Genomic DNA, 18,973 nt, shown 5'->3' on the forward strand with positions numbered 1-18,973 from the left:
AAACGATAAATCGTGTCTGTACGCGCGCACATACACACAAAGTGTAAAGTGTGCAGTCCACACCGCCGCCACCATTAATCAAACGTCCAAGAATGAGACGCAACGAAAATTGCAACAATGCTTCCACGTGGTTGCTTTCCGACGCCAGGAAAAAAAAACGCCAAATTGCTAGTTCCGCAAGAGCAACAGAAAAAAAACAGGCAAAATGGCAATCATTTGCTAAATCTCAACCATGAGCGGGCAAGAAAATAAAACATTTCAAATTTATTTCTTTTTTTTTCAATTATCGCTGTTTACTATTTCTTTTTAGTTATCGGTAAATTATTTCTTTCTACACTCCTTTTTTCCCTACACACACGCACACACATGAAAGGCAAGTGTTTGCAAGTGTGGTGCAAGTGTTTTGGGGTAGAAACGGACAAGAAACAGAGTATGTACATGCTTGTAGTAGTAATAATTACTTTTAAAACATTACACTCCCTTAACGAATCTTAATCCAAAATTTGCTGTGATGCGTATGCCTTGCCATACGAAGCTGTGATGACATTTGCGCACATTTATTCTTCATCCTTAATTCAAAAACAAAAAGGCTCAACATATTCACGGCTTTTTTTTTCTATGCGTCACTAATAGTTCGTGATGATTCTTAACTTAATCAATTTCACTTAAACATTAATGCGGTTCCTTTCGAAAAAGGTTACTACATTGAAGCAAGAACGAAAAAAAAATAGACTGAAGGTGTACATCGTGAAAACCTTCGAAAAATGTTCCGGTTTTTCCTCTAATTTCATCTCACGTTTCGTTTCCGGTCTGATTCTTACAGGTTTCTAAACTAACTAACGTAATCACAACAACATTTTCACTATGTTTTTCTTCCATCCACTGAATATGGGTGGTGTGGTAGTAAAACGCAATCAGCTACAAAAAGGAAAACATAATATTGTCCTATACGAAAAACGAAACCGAAGCATTGAGTTTTGGAAAAGAAAATGCTAGTATAACAAACAACATTTAGCAGGAAAACAGTTCATAGGTGGAAAAGAGGGGACAACGGGAAAAAGTGGGTAATAAGCTGGCCCGCTAGATCTAAGGGCTGCGCCTAAGCGAATTTGTCGTCGTCGTCGTCCGGTAGCGGCACTCTAAGCCGGATTCTAAATCAACACCTCCCCGAAATGTTATAAATCGGTCGAGTCGGACGATTTTGGTCGCCCGACCGGTGGTGGCGGTGCCGGTACCTGTGGTCGCTTAATTTTCGGATCGATGCCACGCGGCGACTGTGGAACATGCTGCAGACTAGTAGTAGTAGTAGTATTATTGTTGTTGGCTGTCCCGCTGCTCGGTGGTGTCGTGGAGGCAGTCGGTGGTGGTGGCATCGGGTTGACGGGCGATTGTACATCACTGCCGAGTGAACCGGTCGATTCCATCATTGCTAGTGGTGGTGTGCCTTGGGGAACGGTAGTATTGCCGGAGGAGGATGGGATCAAATCCACCTGCTGGTGGTTCATCACGGCACTGGCTGGCAGTGGGTCCGGTTTGTCCTTGCGCGTGCTCGAATGTTTCGGCTTCGACAGACCCGTAGTACCCGAGGAACCTTGATCCTCATCGGACGATCGTTCTACCACGTCGATGAATGCAACCTGCTGCTTGTCGATGTTGTAGATTTGTGTCCGTTCGAGCGTGCCCCGCTCTAGGTCGGAAGATTTTTCCGACCCACCACCTCCTCCTATCCGATTACCACCCGTCGTCGTTTCACCACGGAAACTTTGCGCTTTCTTTAGCGAACTTGCCGAAGTAGTGGATAACCCGCTAATGATCGTGTTGGTACCTTCGCTCACTTTCGAGATCTCCGGTATCGAACCCTTGAAACTCATCGGACGCATTAACGTTGCAGGCCGTTCGGGTATGACGGGTTTCTCCCGTATTACCACACCGCCCGATCCATTCTCACCCGATCCGTCATCGTTATTGTTATTGCTATTCCCACCAGCACTCACGCCACTCGGCGCTTTCGTCGACGAACCAAGAATCGTTGTCCTCGGTAGAGCGACGGGTTTCAGCGGAGGAAAGTTGGCTCCCGTACCCGCCGCACCCAATGCCGCCGCCCTGTTATTGTTTTCCTTGTTGTCCTTACTACTGCTGCCGCTACTACTGCTACTGCTACTAGTTGTATCACAATTGGGAGCATTTGGTTGCTTATTTTGGTGCTGCTGTAGAGTGCTGCTAGCTACACTGGCCTTAATTTTGCCCAGCACTTGACTGTCGGCACTGATACTGACGGCGGCTGGTCGGGGCGGCGGAATTTTGTCGGTCGACTTTAGCTTCAGCAGATTGTCGTGACTTTCAGCCCGCAACATTGGCTGCCGTTCGTACTCTGCCTGAGCCTGCTTGTACGCGTGATGCTGTAGCGACGCAAATCCGTCATCTCCGTCCCCGTTGTGTGTGCCACTCGCGGACCCTATGCCAACTGCCGAACTGCTGCTCAGCTGCTTGAAGTAATGCGTCGACGAGTGGAGCTTGTTGTTCCCCTCCCGGGAACCTTTAGTATGATGATGATGGTGATTGTTGTCCGGCGGTGTTGGTGCTACCTGTTTGTTGTGCTTTCGTCTGATCGGTAGCTTCGGACTGTACTCCTGGGGCGGGCTGGAATGATCCGATAGTGAACTGTTCGATTGGCTGCGATACTTTAACTGGTCCGTACTACCGCCACCACTGTTATGATTGTTATTATTACTACTGATTAGAATAAGACTAGTATCGTGGCTGCTGCTCCGGGAATGTGACACTCCTATTCCTCCGCCACTACCACCACCTCCTCCTCCTCCTCCTCCACCGCCACCCTCTCCTCGACCGAGACGCAGCTCGTCCTGGCTGCTACCACCCGTCATTGTGACAGCGACCGTCGGCTGGCCACCGGTCGACGAGGTAACATACATCGACCGCGACATCATATCACCACCCGCACCAGGAACGCTCCGTACGTGCTGATCCTTGTCGAACGGGAACCCCCCATTGTCCGGGAACAGCGCATCCCGGGTCATGCTGACGTAGAAATTCACCTCACCGTCGAAGAAAAACGACCAATCGGCTACCAGTGCCTCGACGATCGTGTTCACCGTGGCGGTGCTATTCACCTGATCCATATAATTTTCGTTCTCGTTCGGCGACCACAGCAAGTTGGGCGACATTACGATCGCAATGTTTTGCGGCGACATTTTGTTCTCCTGGTTTTTCTCCGCCAGGTAGGACAGGAACTTGGTCAGGTAGCGCAGGTTGTCATAGTTTTCCTTCGGCAGCTGGTTCACGATATCGAGGATGGCCGCTTTCCGTTGCGCATCGCTCGGCTTCTGTGCCGCCTGCACAAAGTCCGGATAGAACTCGAACGTGAGCAGCGGGTCCGGCAAGCTTCGTAGGTACTTTTTCAGTACGCCCGCCACGACGTGCGGATCGCTGTATTTGTCGGCAAGCGGTGGCGACACGTAGTTTGCGTTGATCGCCGAAATCATGCGGCGCAGTTTGGATGATGCTAAAAATAAAAATTGAGAGAGAGAGAAAAAAAGGATATTAATGAATGCATTCAAAACATAGACTTATTTAGCTAATTTAATTAATTTACAGTAGTCGCCAATTGCACCTACATTTGGTATAGTTATACCTAGCAGAAGGATGGAAATGTTTTGAGAACCGACCATAAAAGTACCAACTAGCGATCACTGCATATTTGCTTGAACCATTCCATGATTTAGTAAGATCCTTCGAAAAGGGTTCATCCCAAAAGTTGAATCGCCATTATGTTCATTTGACAGTCTTTTTGATCAATAACGCACCCTCACTCTTTTCAATTTTCAACTTCGTCAGTCGCTCATAATGAGGGATTGTCATAAGAACGGGTTCGTCTCAAACATGAGTCATGAATTTTTGCTGCATTTGAAAGGTCATAACACGTGTGTATGGTCTGTTGTCTGGTCAAAATCGGTTCCCTATTAGACGTTGCGACTGTGCCTGTCCATTCGCAAACTTCTATGGTTAAAAAAATCTGTAACCATGGGCTGTAAGGTGGAAGAAGGAAAAAGCTATTTCATTCCTATACACGAATAATGACATAATTTATTTATCATATATTCCTGTGTTTACCACCAATAAAGCAGTTAATTGAACTGAATTCCAAAACTGATTAGAACCAAGTCAAACAAACAGCTCAAGACCGAATGATGCCCTATACTCGCTTCTTCAATTAAAGTGAAAAAAAACGTTCAATAAAACAATCGGTACAATAAATCTAACTTTACTTGACCACCCGCTCGTGATTCACATTGACACGAGAGTTCATCATCGTCATCATTTTTCAACCCAAACTAATAAACAAATAAACAGCTGAAGCTGCACCCTGGACAAGAGCGAGTTGCTCCGAGTGTTAAATGGAATTGATACCCCGCTTCTATTCACGTGCCCACAATCAAGACACAAACGCACGCGCGCTCGCTCGCTCCACGACTTACCGCATCCGACTCGCAGCAGCCCTTCCTCGTAGAGGCCCTTCTCCAGCAGACAGCAAACACACAGTTCGATCACGTAAGCAATTTTACGATCCGTCGCCTTCAGATGATCCCGCAGGGGTGTGTTGAAGATTTGCTTGTTATTGCGACCTAGAAGCCAGTAGGGGTAACGAAACAAGGCACACTTCATTAAGATGCTTGCTAGAAGAAGCGCAATTGCAGACAGCGGACGACGCGAACTTACGGAACAACCCATCCATGCTGCGCATCGTGTGCTGTATCTCCCTCAAGACGGACGTGAAGTACAGCTCCTGGTGCTTGACATACTCTTTCACGAACAGGGCGATGTTTTCCTCTTCCGCCAGCAGCTCGTACATGTACGATTCGTACAGATCGCGCTCCTTCTCCAGCTTGGTGTGCAGTTCCTCCTGATCATCTTTCAGCTGTGTAATCTTTGCCTGATTTCCCGCCTGATCGCTGTTGCGCTGGGCCGACTAAAATGAGCAACGAGAATAGAAACTGCTTAGAACAAGAGCAGTACAAGTCATCGCGAAGGCGCAAGCATGAAAAATGGGATCTAATGTAGTTGCGAGGCGGGCAAGTTGAAGTAAAACAGCTCTTCACAGTTCAAAGAACTTGTACCACGGCAGTAACACGCTTCTACTCGTTCTCCGTTCCGTCCGGGTTTTGGATCATTGCCAACGATAAACGAGTGATTCATTTGCAGCGGACGCAAACAGCAGACGAAAGCAGTAACAGCAACGAAAAAGTGAATGCATCAGATCGACGAAGGGGGGCAACAAGGGCGATGAATCATAACGACTGGGTGGCAGCTCATTGCGATGGTACTTGAGCGCGATCGCACCGAGATGATACCGTATGTTCCTCTCCTCTCGCACCATCGTCCGTGATCCGTGGGCTTTTTTGCAAGCAATTCATGTTTGCATTCTCTGCCTTGGATGCATCACCAATATATATATAGTAGTATCGAGTGGGCAGTGAGCCGTTTACCACCAACACTAAGCCATTTGCCGGAAGGGTGAAACGCAAACAGCAGGGTAGGGATTGGACATGAATCAAACCGATGAGTTTTTGCCACTTACATCATACTTTTGCCGCGAGGCCTCATACTCCTGGTGGCACTTGGTGACGACACGCTTCTGCTTCTGGATCGTGGACAAGTGGCGCTCGATGATGTCGTTAAGGTTTTTGCTGACGGAGTTCTCCACATTCACCTCGTTGTTCACAATCTCCGTCGCTATTCGCTTCTCGACGCGTGCTGGAAAAGAACGAACGTACGGATGAAGGTTGGAAACCCGGCCGGCTTTTGATTAAATAATTTGTCCACCACTGCTTACCACACGTGTCCAGCACATCCTTCAGCAGGCCGGTCGGTAGATCCTTGACCGATTCCTCCATCAGCTGGCCGAGCTGGAACTCGGGCACCTTCTTGCAGCGCTTCTCGCGCGCCACCGCATCCTGGGGCTGGCCGGCGGAAACGTTCGTCGCTATCCGCTTGTTAAGGTTCTGCAGAATGTCTTTGTAGCGGTCGACTTCACGCTCGATCTCCTGCAGTCCGTCGGCATTCTTTTCCGCCTTGCTGGACCTGCAGCGTGGTAGCAGAAGAGAACGGGGAACGATTATAGCGAATTAATTGCACAAGAATTCATGAAGGTCAGACAGACTTCGTACGGCACCACTGCCACGTTGTCTCAATGTAAAATGCATGTAAATGGTCAACAGCTTCTACTGGGCCGTTTGCCACTTTGTGTATCGCATCGTGCGTCTTCTCTCTCGGCACTTCGCACAAGACATTGACGTTGGTAGAAAATTATTTACACATTCCAGATGCAACACAGCCTTCGTCGTACACAAAACCGGCTTACGCATCGTTCGAAGTGTGGTGCAAAGTGATACAATGTTCTAAAAATGGCCAATGCTTCCGAAACCCGAACCGGCTTGGCACTTGTTTACTGAAATGAAACAGCTGTTCTATTCGGTGTGTGTGTGCATTTTTAGTCACATTTTTATTGTGCGATAAAATTCGAAATCGATTCAAAACATTCAATCGTGCATCTGGTATGCGCAAGGACGTGCTTTAATGCGATAAACGGTTTTATGTTTTCCGGCAAAAACCTTTTGTATTTACGCATTCAGGCATTTTAATATTTTATTACCCAAAACGATTCATATCTGCTTTTATGGATACTCTTATTTATTATTGCAAACTCCTTTTAGCTTGGCTAACAATGGTTGGCTCTTGACGAATAGGAATCTTAAAGCATATGCATTTTTTATCACTTCAAAAATTTAACTCATTGATTGTCTGTCAGTTTCAGCACGAACTTCTCTGTTAAGTAATGATTTGTCACGTAGCGAGAATGATAAGTCGAAACCTCACCATATAGCATCTTCGTGTCTAATTGAAACCATTATCCCTACACCGCACGGTCAAAAAGGGATGAATGAAGTAGGAGTAAAAAAAAACAGACGACTCCGATGGATTGAAGGGTAGACTTCAATAATTGCACTAACAGCAGAGCGGACAGCACAACAATTAAACCCCACATAAGACAACGGGGCTCGCCACAGCCAGTCGGGTGATCTTGCCTTCCAGACAGCAACAACAAAGACGACAAAGTTGAAACGAGTGCATCTTGACAGAGCTCCATTACGTTGTTGTCTTTTTGGTTTGACGCTTGCTGCATCGAACTGCAGTTCGTGAGAACGTCATTAGTTGTGCGATGTTTTTTTTTATTTTTTTGTTGCCCCCGTCCTTCGAGAGGTTCACGATTGGGGGGTGTCCGGGCGTACGGGACGTGTCCCAACCTACATGTGAAAAACGGTCATTTAAGCAGACTGTTGTCACCGGTCGAGGGAGAGAGAGAGAGAAAGAGGGATGCAATTGTTTTGAACACTTTCTTGTAAGTAACGTAGGAAAACAATCATTCTTTTCTTCACTAACCTAACCTTTGAAGACTCAAACATAGAGTTCTATGTGAGCAAAGTGCAAGACAGTTTTTAAGGTGGGAAGATAAACCTCATTCATATGACGAGGAAGTTAAAGGGCCAATCCATCACAGTCAGGAAGCAATTTTTTGTATCCATAAATTACAAGAAATTTCAAACCCATAATTCCTTGTGTTCAAAAAGCATTAAAAATTGCATATTTGAAGACTTAAATTAAAAAAGGGTAAGTCCATGGATTGAATTTTACTCAAATCTCATGTGCAAGAGGTTTATAGCAAAAATATTGTTGATCCTCCCCATCGGCGTCTAGTTTTTACCAATTATAACTGTCTTGGACGGTCAGCAAAACAGTTTCAAAGGATTAAGGATTAGTTGAGCATCCATCTTTGTCACTTTATGATTGAAATACGCCTTCCAACTGAAATTTGTTCGTAAAATTATGTTTAACAACGCACGGCAGGACCAAATATAAAATCCCATCCAAACCATCTCCCCGTACATTTAGCCTTGGGTAAAACAACGTCAAAAAAAAACCAGAAAACCAGATGTGGTGTGCCACTATCAGTGGCGATTGTAGTGTCAAAGATGAATAAAAGAAAGAAAACTCACAGAAGTTAAGAGTTTCTACTATGGATTTTTTCGATTGCAAAGAGCCTCACAATTGTATATGCTCAAAAATTGACTTCAATGATTGAGGATATTCTTCTTCTTGGCTTAACGACCTTCTAGAACACGCCGGTCATCGAATGACTTTACTAGACTTGCCGATACCACGTAGATGGACAGTGAGTCCTCACTACGTCGAGAGTTGTTGAGGATCTTCATCAGAATTTTTCAAAATTTAACGGCGCATTTAAGGGTATTACAGGACGGATGTTGAGCTAAACTAAAGCTACGTTGTTTAAAGAGAAGAATTGTAAAAGTCGAGTTGACGATTGCCAGTTCCTGATGGATGCTCCTGGCGATCTGCAACTTCTTCACTCAGGGATAGAGCCCAGCAAATTTTATATCACAATTTATCGATCGAATTATGAGATTGGTGACTACAAATCAATTGATCTGCCTCGACATACTGGTAGTTGAAACAGCAAAATGAATCTCTAAAAGAAATTGTCATTATGATCGCATGAAAAATCGTTAAAATCAATCAGTTGTCAAGATTGACGTTAGAAAAACCCGAACATAATCGTGAGCCCAGATGTTTTAAATTGTTTTCAAACATTACTTTCCCAAGTAAAGATCGAATAACTGTTTTTTTTTTTTTTGCTTATTTTACAATTCACAAACATAACTAGAAAAACTAAAACGATTTCGAAAGCCGATTTGCAACGATTTCCTCAAAAACTCATGCAAACAATATTTATACACTAGGCTGTGGGGCAACGTTAAAAGCCGATTTGCAAAATATGAATACATTCCCAAAGAACACAAACCATTGGCACCCACCCACTACCCCCATTTGACCAGAAACCACACTTATTGATTGCACCAACAGCAGCTCATTAGCAGAAGCTGTATTCTATCGCTCGAACTTTTCTGCTCAAGCATAAGAGCCTGTTTAGCGTGTGTTTTTTTTTTTCTAGTTTATGAAAAAACTCGGCCAGCGAGAAATATCACACAAATAGCGATCCAGGGTAGCAATGGGGCACGGGGAAAAAAAATAAAGTAAACATTTAGCAAGCATAAATTTCACACGAACTGCACAAAACAATCACCACCAAGAGACAAGTGGGAAGAAAACAAAAAAAAGCGTCATGGCCATTTTTATGCACAAGACAATAAACGCGGGGGGGGAGGGGGGGGGGGTGTGAATCTGAAAAAACAAAACCCTAACCCAAACCACCGGAGGCAAAAGAACCATACGCAGCACAAGCACAAAAGGCATTTTTGTACGATCGTCCGCTGCTCGCATCACACACGTGCGCATTGGTGCAGCCATTCATCCCGCGAACCATACCGTGGATTGGATGGCAACACGCACTCCCAAGCCCCAATCTAACCTACCCTTAGTACACCACTGGGAAGGAAGTACGTTATTAAATCGGAACAAGAAAAACACAGAAATATTTATCCCAACAAACCACACCACAAGGGAGGATTGGTCTTAAGTGCAACGAGGGAAAACACAATTGAACGGCGCTGTGTTGCTGCTGTTGGGCAGCCTTTGGAAGCAGCGCACCCCATTATGAACTAGCGCAACGAACTACGCGAGTCTTTGTCGAACAATCGAACCAGCCCGGGAGATTAGACAAATAAAAGCCCCAACAGGAGCATCAGAGAGCAAAAGGGGTAAAGGGAGCGGCAACGAATTACATCAGGGGATGAGTGTAGAGGCGTAAATTTGCGAACGAACGGCATAAGGAAGTACGATCAATCGAACTGTGCAACGCAACAAAAAAGCACAACAAAGCGAGCCCAAGCGAGAGCACCAAAATTTTCCTTCTCCATCCAAACCATCCACCAAACGTTCGTGGTGGTAGTACCCTTACAAAGGGAAGGAAGAAGCGGTAAGGGAATCAAATCGACACCCCCGGGTAAAGACTTCATCTGCGCAGCTTCAAATCACCCAACGTGAAACGGAACGGGCGAAAAAGCGAAAGACGATCGGGCGGAGTAGATCGTCTCTTTTGGAGCTTTCGCGCTAGACGCTGGTAATCGACAAACAGCTGTTAAGACTACACTGCACACACACACTGAAACACAGCGGAAAAGGCATGATCGGAGGGGGGGGGGGGGGGGGGAACAACGATAGGCGGTTACAGAAATATGTAACAACATTGCACACCGGCTTCAAATTCGTTTGCGGCTGGACTTTCCGCTCGAGGAAGCGATAATGTTGGTTGTTTTTTCCCTTCCTTTCCTCCTTGCTGTAGGCCTCTACTGTCTGCCCAATCTGAATCTTGTGTGCATATCGAAGAAGATCATTGATCTATCAGGGGAGGTTGCTATCTTTTTCTTTGGTTGTTGTTGATATTCCTCAGCCTGCTCTGGTGTGTGTATTACTTCCGCAACGAGAGGAAAAGGCGATTGGAGAAACATTCATGCAATTATTGGCGAGACTTCGAGTAAGCTCGGGTTTGAGACTAAGCCTCTCCACCGGTGGGCAGAGCTCTGGGTACAATGTTGTCGATTTTTGTCCGAACGGATGATATCGTTCAGATGCCGATGTTGAACGCAGTGAATTATTGAAAACTTTCCATTTTTCTGTTGCTGCATTTTGCTTTCCAATCAGCTCATCACGATTACATAAACCGTTATTTGCGTATCTGCGGGTGTAATGCGGCAATCCAAAAAGGTCAATGAAATTATTTGGCAAATGCACGTCGGAAGGGTGTGAAAAGTAAAAACATTAATTTTACACCAACAATTTCCAATAATTTTATCTTTTTATTTTTAAGCTGATAGCATGATGCATCCGGAGACAGCGTCGTCGGTCTTCAATGGGTAAGACTGGGGTTCAAATCCCATCCGGTCTAGCCCAGTAAGCCATCGATGGCCGGCGTGCCCCATTGAAGCTCATTAAGCCAAAAAGAATATGAAGTAGTAGAGCCTAGCAAGCATCGATCGATCGGACTTCGGATGACGTACATGGAATAACTGGGCTAATTTGCCTAAAGCACTGTTCATTTAGAATTTGGTCACTCTATCTATTGGAATTTTTTGACACATATGAGTAGGTATTGGAGCACTCTTATGGAGTGGTTTTGGCATGATCGTGCTTGTTTCAGTTATCATTAACGATGGAGTTGCAACGTAGACGATTAATTGTGCACACCCACGTCGAAAATCCATCTTGGTCGGGGAGAAAAACAGGAAAAATTCATAAAAACGCGTCTTCTTCTTTCAAATATGTGTTGAAATTTTTTCGGGAACGTTAAAGCATCACTAGAAAGGTACATCAAAATCGTCTTTCACGAACAGTGGGTCGTCGGCTGAGCTGGAAGGTGTTGAAAGCGTTGAAAGTGTAGAACCTTGGACCTTCGGATGGGGATATTGCAAAAAAATACGGTGCAGCATAAATACCGTCAGAAGAATCGTCTTTTCGTGTTTCAAAACAACCAAACAGAACTCTGCAGCATAATTACATCGCCAAACCACGTGCTCCAAAAATTGTAATTGTAAAAATAGATTTGAGGCAGGAATCTGTCCACTTTTTGCTGACAAATTTGCCCACAAACTCTTGATATCGTAAGCCATCTGCAGCTTTGAGGCCACAAAACATGGGTTTTTATAACAAATCAATCTGCTGTAAAATAGACATTTTATGAAGATCAGTGCCTGGAAAAGTGTTTTTTGATTTTTATTAAAGCTCATGAAGGCCCAATTAAGCTCTGGACTGATTTGCCTACTGCCCAACACGGACACTAGTCGGAAAAAACAGCTACTGAAGTGGATAAACCAGTTGTGCGGCCAGAAAGTTGCTTAAATTAAATTGTACATAAACAAAAAAAAATTTCTTGAATTATGTGATAAAAGAGCACCTGAAAAACCCCGTCGTTTGATGTAGAAATTATATTTCTATGTTAAAAATGTCTCGTTTTACAGCCTGTGATGAGTGACCGAGTTCTAAATGAATGACACTTTAATAGAGCAAAAACATTCAGACTGATGTTTGCTCTAGAAAATGAAACCCCCAAATGACCCAAAGAACGTCCGTCCATCCGATTTACATCTACCTGCAATGTAGCCCCAATAAAGCTGCAATTTTATGTGATGTCGACCTATAAAACTCGTTCCGGAAGCAGTGGGAAAAGGTTGGTTTTTCGAGCGGGGTTTCGAGCACCAAAAAATGGCGGTAAAGATTGGTCATCGGGATTGGTATGCCTGGCCTAACTGGCCAGTTGCCAATGCATCATGCGATGCGTTTGAAGCAGCCCCCTCTGCGGGGAATTACCCAGCTCACACAAAAGCGACACACACACCAACTGCAACGCAAGGTTTGGTCGTTTCGGACGAGACTGCCTGCCCCGGGATGGTTCGCCAATTATAACGGATGGATTTTCACATCGACTGAACGAATATAGCCCTAAAAATAGCTCATTAATCTTGAGCGACTTTACACTTTGTTTGTCCTGTTCAACAGCAAAGTCCGGCACAGAAGAACGTGGATGCGATAATTAAATAAATCCGCAATCGACATGATTAATGAAGCTGGGTTGGTGTAGCTCTAGCATAACGGGAGTGACGCGAGCTTCCCGGAAAGCTGGTCTAGTGGAGAAACAGGGAAACACTTGAAATTTTGGAGCAATAAAACATTCCAGCGAAGTACTAAGCAACAATGTAAGATCGCTCTGCTTGATACGCAAAAATTTGCACAAAAATTTCAGCTCTTTTGAGGAAAACTTTTTGCTTTGATGATCGCCATTAGGAGTTGGATGTAAATATTCATAAACAATCAAGTTTCCGCAAGGCATACGGGCCAATATGCTGATTGAAATAACTTACTCCGGAAAAAAACAGATTCGTGTGACGCTCCCTTTTTTAATGACACTGACTCTGACTCACAAATCCGGTCAACCCCCAAAACCTCACGACAACCAGAGTTGTGACAAATTCACACATCAAAATAATGAAAGCGAAAGTCTCGGCTCTACTTGCCGCCCGTCCCATGCATTTCCTTCCGGTGCGTCCTCTACTGTTACTGTTGCGTTGCCGTTGATGTCACCGTCAACCATTAAGCGTCGGTGTGTCCCACTGGTCCCAGACAAAAGTGCAGAATACATCATCATCATCAGCCACGGTGTCGGCGTCGTCGTCATACCGAGAGGGCTTCCGGTTCGTGACTAATCCTGTGTATGTATTCTCTTCATTCCATCACTCCCGGAGGATGTGGGGGTCGAACACCCGTGACACCCCGACCAAGACGGAAAGTAAAGGTCTCTCGTCAGCAAAAACCCACGCCAGTCGGGCCGACCTTTTCCGTTCGCCGTCATTCGCATCAATGCGAGGGATTTCTACTGGTAGTCATCCAACCTGGGTAGTGGGGGATGTCTTTTGTGTGCGGAAATTTCTTCTCCCGTTGCTGCCATGCTGAAATGAGGGACTCCCCCAAAATAAAGCAAACCCTTGTCTGATCACCAACTTTGACGCGCTTCTATCGTTCGTTTGCAGCAAAAGCGAACAGCAACAACGAAAGCATAAATAATAGTAATGTGCGTTGATTTTAAATAAATCACTTTGGCTAGACGCAGAGACGCAGACCAACCGTTGGTGATGCGCTGGGTTGGGTTCGTTTAACACCACCAAATGGCAAAAGCAAATGACATTAATCCCAGGTCCCTTCTAACGCTTCTTTTCCTCCACCGAACCGTACCATCGTAATGGAATGTCACCGTGAAGAGAGTGAGACCTTCCGCCGCCACAAAATTCCAGAAATACCTCCGATGCATTGAAGCAATCAGCAGGCAAGTGTTGCAAATTCTGCAATGCAAGTCTCGCTGCTCTGCTGTACGATCCAGTTTGGGTGTTCTAATAATATCGGAATGAAATATTATTAGTTCGCACTCATGTGTTTCAGTCGATCAGTAGGAAACGCAAACCAAACCGAGGGCATTTGCTTTGTTTCATTCTGTATGCGTACGGGCTTTGCTCATCCATAAATAGAGAACCCAGCAAACTTCAAGTAATTAACGATATATTGGCTTTGAATTTTGAACTAGTTGACTTAGTTTCTGCAGCTAAATTGCAATTAATTAGCTAATTTTGAATCATTTCGGAACGGATCTAACGAATTAGACGAGACAAGGCCATAAAACTCCGCGATTTTTGGGTGCGATAGAATGACGAAAGTCCCAAAAAAAAAACCTTTCCGCAGGGCGAATACTGCTGCCGGTTGTCTTTTACACGGATGTAGCCCCGTCCGACGTTCTTCCGGCTTCGAATAACCAGCTCTCCGGCACGAAAAGCACAATGAAAAGGGTTGTCAGGAATGAAAGATTCGGAAAAATGCTTAAGTAGAACGGAACAGAGTCATTTCGAGACGGAAATCTCGTTTAGCTGTTGTGCATTTGCAACCACAAAATGTTTATGTTGGAACGAAAATTTGGAGCAAAAACGATCGATCGATCCCACAGAAGATCGCCCGGAGGGTTTGGCTTTCGGTCAATCTTCTACTGACTTTTTCTAATCTTCTCCCCTTTTTTTTGAAAGCAAAACTGTATGGCGACGTCCCACCCAACTTGGGGGAAAGATTGGACACCAGAAAAAAGTGAATTGAGAAAGTTTTCCGATCCAATTCTTCGCCACTTTGTTTCGTCATCCACCAACCGTTTAAGCTGGCAACTGGGCACCGTTTAAAGACAGATCTTGCGTTTGGCATCTGGAGCATCTGGAGAAGGGTGTACACGATCTAGATCGGCCGCCTTTCAGCGTGAGCTTAATTGTGGTTTGTTTAAGGGTTTGATTTTTTTGGGAAAGCATGAAAAATGCATCGCATTAAATGGTTCGTTTTATGCTCCATTTGGCAGATGGTAGTTGGTGTGATATTTGCTGTTGCTGGTGCTGCTGCTGCTGCTATTGGTAAGTAGTGGACCATCCATATCCATGTAACCATAAACCGTAATCGTCTATTGGTCACCTTCTGGCGGAGGCTTCTCGATTGCAACGCCAAGTACGAGGAGGGGCCATTGGCAGGAACCGAGATAAATAAAGGCCCCATCCAATTTTATTGATACACAACCCACACCACCGTTCAGAGCTACGGTGGGGCTGTTCACACATTCACCTTGCTCAGGCATTCTTCCATCATGCCACAAACAAATACACTCACACGTACTAGACAGTGGTTTTGAGTCATGGTCCCTTATCAGCCGAGGACCAGAAAACACACTCCACACTCCCTGTGTTCGAAGCTGATAAGATTTCCATCTGCGAACCGGTAACTGTCGAACGGATCGATTCGCGGAGCATCACACAGTCGGGAGTTCACCTGCATGTTGGTGCTAGGAAAAATATTTTGTGTGTTCAAAATATTCGGTCCATTTTATTACTTTTAATAAAATGGAAACCCTTTCTGGGCAATGCATCAGAGAGTAAGGCGCTACCTGACTGATCCACCCACAACTCATCTCTTGGCCTGAGCCTTGCTTATCGTTTCGGCTAGGTAAAACCCCGGATTAAGACCTTGAAGATTATTCGGTCAGATCAATGATTCCCATTCTTCGACATCCGGTAGACACAGTTAGTCACACAAGATATCATACGACATTGTTCTCACAATGTAGAGAACAGAACTTACTTACTTATTTATCAGGCGCTACAACCGCTTTGCTGTCTTGACTTGCCGCAGCAGAATCCGGAACCGCTCACGGTCCGGCGCCGTCCGCCAATCCGCTATTCTCGACTTGAAGGCAGATGATTCCACGCCATCCTACCTCCTCAATCTGGGCCTATCATGCCTCCTCTGTCCGTGTGGACGGCCTAAAAGGACTTTCTGAGCTGGGTCGTCCGGTGCCATGCGTATAACATGGCCAGCCCATTGGACCCTGGCGAACCTAATTCGTTGCACGACGGTGAGGCCGTCATACAGTTCGTACAGCTCGTCGTTGTAGCGGCTCCTCCATTGTCCAGAGAACAGAACATAGAACAGAAATATCTTGCTAAATTTAAAGGGTGGCCCCGAAAGTATAAGCACGATTTCTAAGATACGTTTCTAGTAAACAGATGACTATTTGTTTTGCAAACTATTTGTTTCAATGGCATCTGTTAAAATGCGAGGCATTTCCGTCGAAAAGGGGCAAAAGTATAGTGCAAAAATGGTGCTCGAATTCTAACATTTCGCTAAGCCAATTAGCGAAATCGAAAGGTGTGGGTATCGGAGCCGTACGAACCATCATCCGAAAGTTTTGGAATGAGGTTCAGCTTCGAGGATGCGCTGAAAAGTGGCCGAAATCCTGGCCATTGTCGATAAAGTCGACAATCCTCATGCATCGCGATGGACGATGAGTCGTACGCCAATTTTGACTACAAAACGTTTCCGTGTAGTTAATACTACACCTTGCCTGAAAGCCAGAATGTTGAAAAAGCCCAAAAAATCTGTATTTCTAAAAAAAATCGGAAAAAGGCGATAGTGTGGCAAACCAGCGAATGCCGGCTGATGTCCGAACCGCTTGTGATAATGGAGACGATGGGGACCGATACCTACGACCGATTGAGAAAGCATTTTGAAGCTGCGAAAAACAACGACAGTTTTCAAAAAAAGACTGGAGGAAAGCGTCGAAAATCGTTTGGGGCAAGTATGTGCTGAACCTGATGGAAGGCGTCAGATCAAAAGTGTAATCATTAGCATACGAATGATTTTTTTTTTTAATTTCGGGTAATAGTCCAGAACGCACCACAAACACTGTTTATCGTTTCTGGATTCAGTTCCTGGAAGAGGTTTTATTTTTTGGCAAATTTTTAATCGTGTTTATACTTTCGGGAGCACCCTGTATCAATGGATAAGTTAAGGTTTTAATGTAGCAACGACTAGAAGATCTTTTTGAACAATGAGGTCCTGCGGATTCTGTGGATATTAGGGATGTTTTAATTTTTCAAGTCGCCGATTCGTCAAATATCGCATTTGATGAATCCTTCGATCGTTTTAAGGACTCCAGAGGATTTTGTCCTTTAACCCATTGATCCAAAAGGTGTTCCAATAATGGCTTATTCCCCTTAGTTATAACGTTATAAAATGCAACAATCCTACATAATAAACTTCAAAATTCCTAACTAATCCGAATGTACTATAAGTTTTACCGACGTACTGTAAACTTGTTCCCGAGTGCGATATATTTGCATTCTGCCCTCTCGCCAGATGACACAATGCTTGTTAACGCATCTTCTTCAATGTGTCTCCACGCCTCGCACATCTCCTGGCCTAATCAAAGTGTCTGTCTCGATCCAGCCCGTTTGCTGGCTCCCCTTTGATAGACAACCCAGCGTGTCAGTGTGCAACACAACCGGCTTGCTCGACCGTCGGCAACAGGTTACACATTCCCACCACACATTTGCTTAGCTGCTTTGATGTTGCGTCGTGCGGGGAGGATGGAGACGGCCAGATAGAGGCATATTATCACATAACTACAATCAGCAGCCCATCAGCTTCAGTTCACCGTCTTCGTTGGCCATCCGAAGGCAGCCGATACGCACGAGGGGAGGGATCAACAGCTGCAGCTGAAGTAGCATGAGTGTGTGTGAGGTAATCAAAACAAATATGGCCACATATGAGCTACCGGACTGTTTCACCGCTCATCCCAAAATAGGGTTTGAGAAAGCATGAAGAGAAGCGTGGAGAAATGGCATCGTTACTGGTTTCTATGCTTCTTTTCTTGCAGATTTTCCGCCCTCGTCAAAGTCCACCATTCAACGACATCTTTTTCAAGAAAGGGGAGTCATAAAGCGTTCACCATTTATTTGTCCCCTCACCGCACACCGAGGTCACCTCGTTTTATGATTGTTAACGGATGGGAACCGATTACCGGGGTGGGGGTCATCATACCGGTCAGTGGGCTGTGTTGGCTATGGAGGTACAACTCTTCCTAGCTGTAAACTCAGATGGCCGTGAAAAGTTCAATACTCGTACGGCACCTCTGGCCACCTCTTCACGGTCTAATCTCACCACTAGACGATGATGCGTAAAGTGATAAACTTTTCATACTCCAGTCGAAAGCGGCGAACCGCGAGAACTGCGGAACGACCAAGAAACGACACTATTATAGCTAACCAACCGAATTGATTGAAGCAACCACCACCATACACTTTAGCGCACCAAGTGGATAAACGCCCTCATTTGCATTTTGATGGACACCGGAGAGCTTTCCGGTCGGTGGGGAAAGAAAGTGTAACCGAATTGAAAGAAGAAAAACAACAACAAAAACCACGATCAACGACATTGGCGGATGGCAGTTTGGTGTGCGGATGTTTCGCTAAATTGTGATTCAAATGAGGTAAAAGCCGCTTAATATGCGAACGATGCGAACATGTAATACACACCATCAATCCCTTCTCTCCTGCTTGCTGCTGTCGTACTCGCCATTTTTCCAAAAAATGTCCTCTTTTAAACGCTTTTCATTGGAAAACCTGGTTCGTCGGCATAATCCGTTTGCGAGTAACCTACTTCGGGACTCTACTTCCTAAACTAAACGCAACTATGATTTTGGTGGTGGGAAATGCTACAATATTCCGAAGAGTCCTCCGGAATTGCTCAGTGACTTACCGCGATAGGTTCGATTTGAGTTCCTCTTTGAACTTTTCCAGCTGCCTTTTCATGTTTCTGCTCATTCGGTACGCGTTCCGGGGGGCGCTGTCACTAGATGCATTTAAGCTTTTGCACTTTCTTAAGTTTTTCGCGCTTCACTTGGCACCACTCGCTTCAAAGCTGTGTGTTTGAATGCCTTTTCTTGCTAGTATTTCTTGCAAAAGTGGCTGTAAGAGGAAAAGAACAGAGATACAACAACGTCGTCGTCAGAGCAGCTGATCTGATGGCACCCCAGCGCAAAACGTAAACGGGACTCCCGATGCCGGATCTCTCG

General features: G+C 45.1%; 1 protein-coding gene across 1 annotated transcript; it reads right to left on the reverse strand.

The window, feature by feature from the left end:
• Positions 1 to 1,145: 1,145 nt before the first annotated feature.
• LOC126563969 (uncharacterized) lies at positions 1,146 to 18,790 on the reverse strand. Its single transcript, XM_050220847.1, has 6 exons — positions 18,658 to 18,790; positions 5,852 to 6,099; positions 5,597 to 5,772; positions 4,738 to 4,987; positions 4,497 to 4,643; positions 1,146 to 3,523 (listed from the first exon to the last, which is right to left on the reverse strand). The coding sequence occupies exons 1-6, from the start codon at positions 18,720 to 18,722 to the stop codon at positions 1,176 to 1,178; spliced, it is 3,234 nt and encodes a 1,077-aa protein (XP_050076804.1). The 5' UTR covers positions 18,723 to 18,790; the 3' UTR covers positions 1,146 to 1,175.
• Between the last annotated feature and the right edge of the window lie 183 nt (positions 18,791 to 18,973).

Source organism: Anopheles maculipalpis, chromosome 3RL (genome assembly GCF_943734695.1).
Source record: "Anopheles maculipalpis chromosome 3RL, idAnoMacuDA_375_x, whole genome shotgun sequence".
Classification (NCBI taxonomy): Eukaryota; Metazoa; Arthropoda; class Insecta; order Diptera; family Culicidae; genus Anopheles; species Anopheles maculipalpis.